This window comes from Carlito syrichta, unplaced genomic scaffold, assembly GCF_000164805.1.
Source record: "Carlito syrichta isolate Samal-C Ts95f unplaced genomic scaffold, Tarsius_syrichta-2.0.1 Scaffold304744, whole genome shotgun sequence".
In the NCBI taxonomy this organism is placed as follows: domain Eukaryota; kingdom Metazoa; phylum Chordata; class Mammalia; order Primates; family Tarsiidae; genus Carlito; species Carlito syrichta.
Window position 1 is genome coordinate 28342 of NW_007248840.1, and position 6650 is coordinate 34991.

General features: G+C 55.6%; 1 protein-coding gene across 1 annotated transcript in view; it reads left to right on the plus strand.

The window, feature by feature from the left end:
- Window positions 1-6650, plus strand: part of GLI1 (GLI family zinc finger 1) — a 14198-nt gene that overhangs the window by 1924 nt on the left and 5624 nt on the right. Inside the window, 9 exon segments of the mRNA XM_021713806.1 lie at window positions 869-992; window positions 1373-1465; window positions 1726-1921; window positions 2481-2625; window positions 2971-3060; window positions 3151-3288; window positions 3583-3732; window positions 4691-4855; window positions 5337-5567. Coding sequence (XP_021569481.1) covers window positions 896-992; window positions 1373-1465; window positions 1726-1921; window positions 2481-2625; window positions 2971-3060; window positions 3151-3288; window positions 3583-3732; window positions 4691-4855; window positions 5337-5567 — 1305 coding nt within the window. The 5' untranslated portion in view covers window positions 869-895.

The window sequence follows — 6650 nt, forward strand, 5'->3', positions numbered from 1 at the left end:
CCCACCCCGCCCCGCCCCGCCCCACCCTCGCTCCCGGGAAACCGGAAAACCCGGATGGAGCCGAACTGGAGTTGGAGGAGAAAAACGGACTGCAGCACCCTCTCCCTCCTCACTACTATCTAGTGGGAAATGACTGGTTTTGTTCATTCCCTCGAAGTCCCTCCTTACGGTCTCTTTCCCGTTCCCCAAAAACAAAGACCCAAAGGGTTAAGTGAGCCCGGATTCAGACGACCCCAGGATAACACCAGCTTCATCCTCTGTACCCAACAGACCGAGAGTGTCTGAAACCTCACCTCCTCCTCCACACGCTTTTCTGCCTAAGCGATGAGGGCAAGTCCTCCCTGCTCCCTCCTGGCCCCACCAGCCTTTCTGTCTGGACTGTGGCCACGGCTCCCTCTGCTGGACACTGGAGAGATTGTGGACAGGCCGTCCCTGGGCAGGGGCAAGCAAAGGAAAGGAAGAGGGGCTCCGGGCAGAGCAGCCCACGAGGTGCCACATCCCACCCCTCAACGCCGGCCATGGCCAGAGCAAGGAGAAGTAGCGGGTCTGTGGCACTAAGATCGCTTGAAGCTCGTGGAGGCACAACTAGTAATACCCACCTTCCACAGGCACAGACCACCCAGCGAAGCGCCCACCCAGCTCCCAAAAGATCCCAAGACTTCGAGGCTGCCTCTGCCACGGGGGACGTTTCTCCTTACCCCCCTCCTGGCTGAGCGATGCTCCTCTCAACTTGATTTCCATGACAGATGTCTTAGAGGGGCTGGGGACATGGGGAGTTCTGGCCAGGCTTCTGTGCCTGAGGTGGTCAGCTGACCTTCCCTCCCTCTCTCCAGCTTGATAACTGTGGGTCTACTTTGCCCTTCTGCAGCGTCCCCACACCCTCCCTTGAGACACCATGTTCAACTCCATGACCCCACCGCCAGCCAGTAGCTATGGCGAGCCCTGCTGTCTCCGGTCTCTCCCCAGTCAGACCTCCAACATGGGCACAGAAGGTCAGTGCAGACACCAATCTCTGGGTTTTGATTATTTGACAGATCTGTCACCCAGACCCCAGATCTCTCTCCCAGCCCCACTCCTAACCCCATGCTGGTTTCCCATCTACAAGAGGATTTGGGGTCTCAGGTCACATGGGTGTGGAATCGGGGGTCAGGTCTTGCCTGGAATTTTATGTTTTTGAGTCTGAGTCTCACTCTGTTTCCCAGGCTGGAGCGCAGTGTCACGCTCTCGGCCACCGCAGCCTCAGCCTGCTGGGCTCAGGAGTTCCTTCCACCTCAGCCTTCCAAGTAGCTGGAACTACGTGCCTGAGATTTGAAAGGGAGGCTTCTGTGTCCTCCATTCCTGTTCCCCTATTCCAGCTGCTTCTCTTTTCTAGGACTGTCTGGTCTGCCCTTTTGCCACCAAGCCAACCTCATGTCCGGCCCCCACAACTATGGGCCAGCCAGAGAGACCAACAACTGCACTGAGGGTGAGGGCTCAAGCAACGCCTTCCTCCTCTTCTGCCCCTCAGGGACTTGTTCTGAAAGAGAAGGTGGGAGGGCAGGGATCCACCTCTGTATAGGAGTGGGAAATGTTGTGGCAGCGTGAGGGGTCAGAGCACCATCAACAGGTCAAGAATGGGATTGGGAGGGCAGAGCACAGTCAAGTGTCACTGTCAGGAACCATTGGTTGGGTGCGAAGAGAGACATGCCCCCTTACCATATCCGGCGCCCCTGTCTCCCGCCCCAGGCCCACTCTTTCCTCCTCCCCGGGGTGCAGTCAAGCTGACCAAGAAGCGAGCACTCTCCATCTCACCGCTGTCGGATGCTAGTCTGGACCTGCAGACGGTTATCCGCACCTCGCCCAGCTCCCTTGTGGCCTTCATCAACTCGCGCTGCACGTCCCCAGGAGGCTCCTATGGCCACCTCTCCATCGGCACCATGAGGTGCAGGCAGGCAGCCCCCGGCTGAGGCCCCTAAAACCCCCACCAAAGCCCATGACAAGCATCAAGCCTTCCAAACCACCTGACCCTCTCCGAATCCCTGTCATTTCAAAGACGTTAAGACCTTCCATATTTCCCTGAGACTGCCTTGACCATTTCAAATTCCAATCTTCTGGAAACCCCCTAATAGCCCAAGGATTCCTGAGGCTTTTTTTTTTTTTTTTTTGAGTTGGAGTCTCACTCTGTCGCCCAGACTGGAGGGCAGTGGCATGCTCCTGGCCACCACAGCCTCAACCTGCTGGGCTCTGGCGGTCCTTCTGCCTCAGCCTTCCAAGTAGCTGGAACTACAGGCGTGTGCTACCACGCCCAGCTAATTTTTTTGTATTTATTGTAGAGACAAGGTCTCGCCAAGTTCCCCAGATGGGTCTAGAACCTGCAGGCTCAGGCAATCCACTCGCCTCAGCCTCCCAAAGTGCTGGGATTACAGGCTGAGCCACTGAGCCCAGTCCCTGAGGCTTTTTGATAGTCTTAAACAACTGCCTCCTCTCCTCCTTCTCCTCAGCCCATCTCTAGGATTCCCACCCCCGATGAATCACCAAAAAGGGACTTCGCCTTCCTTCGGGGTTCAGTCCTGTGGTCCTCATGACTCCACCCGAGGTGGGATGATGTCACATCCTCAGTCCCGGGGACCTCTCCCAACTTGCCAGGTGAGAGACCCAATACTGCTACCTGATTTCTCCCAGCTCAGGGCAGGTGGGTGGTAGGCCTTACAGGGGAAAGGCAAAGGGACAAAGGATATGGAAGTTTTCAGAACCAGAAAAGGAAGAGGTGTGGCTGCTGGGGTCACCTTGGGGTTGAGTCAGCCTCTTTCAAATGGGACCTCATCTTTGCCCATCCCCTTCACCAGTGTAGTCTCAGGAGCAAGTCGCTTCCAAACCCTGCGGTTCCGGCTGCTTGGGTGGGGGCATTTAGAGCAGGAAGACCCCGCTCAGCTCCCTGTACCTTCCTCTCACTTTCACCCCATTCTCACCCTCACCCCTTCCCCTGGGAAGCTGAAGTCTGAGCTGGACATGCTGGTTGGCAAATGCCCTGAGGAGCCCTTGGAAGGTGATATGTCCAGCCCCAACTCTACAGGCACACAGGTAAGGGGACAGGCAGGGGCTTTGCCTCTGGGACCCGTGCAGAACAAAAGCCGTCATGCAAGTGACCCTAACGTTGCCTCTCCTGCCTAGGATCCCCTGCTGGGGATGCTGGATGGGCGGGAGGACCTGGAGAGAGAGGAGAAGCCTGAGCCTGAATCCGTGTATGAGACTGACTGCCGCTGGGATGGCTGCAGCCAGGAGTTTGACTCCCAGGAGCAGCTGGTGCACGTGAGCCCCAGGGGGTAACAGGAGTGGCTGGCTGGAGCCCACAGGAGATTCCAAGTGGGACAGTGTGGAATCTGGCTGAGGGAGGAGGTCAGAGGAGACAAGGATAAGTGTCCAGCTGGGAGCTGCAGCACAGCCCGAGAGACCTGGAAGAACTGAGCTGGGGGGTGTCATGTTCTTCCTGCCTCTTCCGTGCTAAGGTGGAGGGACGGAGGAGGACTAGGGGTGGAGGGAAGGGCTGTTCTGGGACTCGGGGGTGTGGGAGATCCTTGCAGAGCCTCTCGTCTTTTCTCACAGCACATCAACAGCGAGCACATCCATGGGGAACGGAAGGAGTTTGTGTGCCACTGGGGGGGCTGCTCCCGGGAGCTGAGACCCTTCAAAGCCCAGTACATGCTGGTGGTTCACATGCGCAGACACACAGGCGAGAAGCCACACAAGTGCACGGTGAGATGCCCACTTTCCAAGCCCAGGGTCTCTCGAAATCAGGGCTCCCCACCAAGGACCTTTTGTTATATAGGTCCCTGCCTCCATAAACAAATATTTATAATCACGTTTTTATGAATGTTGGCATGAAAATAAACATTGATATATATTAAAATATTTTCGTGGACCTAAAAGTCAATTTTTCCTTTGACTTGAAAAGAAATCAAGACATGTTCCTGGGCCCCTTACAATCTTTTTTTTTTTTTTTTTTTTGAGTCTGAGTCTCACTCTGTCATCCAGGCTGGAGTGCAAGTGGCATGCTCACAGCCACCGCAGCCACAACTTGCCAGGCTCAGGTGATCCTTCCACTTCAGCCTTCCAGGTAGCTGGAACCACAAGCATGCCACCTCGCCCGGCTAATTTTTTGTTTTATTGTAGAGACGAGGTCTCGCCAAGTTGCCCAGGCTGTTCTCAAATCCCTGGACTCAGGCAATCCTCTTGCCTCTGCCTCCCAAAGTGCTGGGATTACAGGCATGAGCTCCTGTACATACTCAAGGTGTGAGTATGACTTCCGGCAGCCTTCAAATTGGGGGCCATGAGGCCCAGCTCCTTTATAGTCTTAAGGGGCTCGGGACTTGCCTCATACTTGCCTCAAGGACACAAGAGAATCAGGCAGGTTTGCTCCCCGGGACAACCCCATCCTAGGACACCCCAAGATCCCCATGCAGGGAGATCTGCTCTGGCTTGACCAAGAGACACTGGTACCTCACCTCCATGTCCTGGAAGGCACACTGCCCCCAGCTGCCTCTTCCGTCAGCTCTCGCCTGTCGCTGTCTCCTAGTCTTGGGAATTCTGAAGCCCCATGCCTCCCATCTTGCATTCTGTTCTCTAATGTACGTCGCTCTGGAAAGTTAGGGCACCTGTGCTTTCCTTGCCCTTCTGTCTGAGAGGTATCCTTTGACCCCCGCATGGCCCCCAGTTTGAGGGCTGCCGGAAGTCATACTCACGCCTTGAGAACCTGAAGACGCACCTGCGGTCACACACGGGTGAGAAGCCGTACATGTGTGAGCACGAGGGCTGCAGCAAAGCCTTCAGCAACGCCAGTGACCGAGCCAAGCACCAGAATCGGACCCACTCCAATGAGGTGAATGCCCCAACTCAAGCTCCCCACTTGAGAAGCCACCTACTGGGGAGAGTCCCCCGAAAGAAACCCCTTAGCCCAGCACCCACTCCACAGAGGTGAGTGGCCCCTCCCGCATAATTCACCCAGAGAAGGCCTTTCTGGAACCAGGGATTTCCACTTGCTGCTTCTCCTCCTACCTGTGACCAACCACAGAGCCAACCTAAAGTAGACAGTTTAGAGGAGACCCCTGAGCCTTTCAGCCCCTGCATTTATGGGGCCTCGCAACACTGGCTTCACCTTTTCGTCTCTTCCAGGCCTGACTGTTGGTCTTTCCGAATCTCCCCCCCGCCTTCATCTTTACCTCCCCCCAAGGTTCCCGCCCTCCTTGCTTCCTCGGGTGCTGGGTTCCTCCCTCGCTGCCCTATGGCCGCTACGTGTTCCCATCCCCTCTGCATGCTTCTGCTTTGATCGCTTTGCCTCGTGTCTTCACTCCACTCAACAGAAGCCGTATGTGTGTAAGCTCCCTGGCTGCACCAAGCGCTACACGGATCCCAGCTCGCTCCGAAAACATGTCAAGACAGTGCATGGTCCCGACGCCCATGTGACCAAGCGGCACCGCGGGGACGGCCCCCTGCCTCGGGCACCATCCCTCTCCACAGTGGAGCCCAAGAGGGAGCGGGAAGGAGGCCCCATGAGGGAGGAGAGTCGACTGACTGTGCCAGAGGGTGCCATGGTGAGACAGCCCGGGAGGCTTCCTGCCCCATTGCCCAGCCCACCCTGTAGACAGCTTTCTACTCCTTTCTGACCCCATGCATCCCCTCCCGTAGAAGCCACTCTTTTTTTTTTTTTTTTTTTTAGTTGGAGTCTCTATCACCCACACTGGAGTGTAGTAGCATCCTCACGGCTACTGCAGGCTTGACCTACTGGGCTCAGGCGATTCTCCCGCCTCAGCCTTCCAAGTAGCTGGAGCTGTAGGCACGCGCCACCATGCCCGGCTGATTTTTTTATTTATTGTAGAGACGAGGTCTCGCCAGTTGTCCAGGCTGCTCTTGAACCCCTGGATTCAGGCAATCCCTGGTCTCTGCCTCCCAAAGTGCTGAGATTACAGGCTTGAGCCACCGTGCCTGGCCAAAGCCACTCTTTTGAGGCCGGTCTTCCTGTCCTTTATCCCAGCCTTTCTCCTTGGGTGACCCAAAATCTGGGGATTTTCATGGCATTATTTAACTAGTTGAACAAACTTTTTCTTTTTTGAAGTAGAAGTCTCACCCTGTTGCCCAGGATAGAGTGCAGTGGCACACTCATGGCCATTGCAGCCTCGACCTGCTGGCCTCAGGTGATCCTTCAGTCTCAATCTTCCAAGTAGCTGGAACCGCAGGCACACTTCACCACATCCAGCTAATTTTTTAATTTATTGTAGACACAAGGTCTCACCATGTTGCCCAGGCTGGTCTCTAACCCGTGGGCTCAGACAATCCTCCCACCTCCACCTCCCAAAGTGTTGGGATTACAGGCATAAGCGACTGCGCCTGGCTCAAACTCTTTCTTAAATAGCACTTTGCATATTGTTCCAAGCTATTTTTTTTTTTTTTGGTTGAGGTCTCGCTCTGTCACCCAAGCTGGGGTGCAGTGGCATGATCACTGTAGCCTTGACTTTCTGAGCGTCGGTGGTCCTTTTGCTTCAGCCTCCTGAGTAGCGAGGACTACATGAGTGCACCACCATGCCTGGCTGGTAGAGATGAGATCTTGCTATGTTGCCTAGGCTGTTCTTTTTTTTGAGTTGGGGGTCTCACTGTGTCGCCCAGACTGGAGTGCAGTG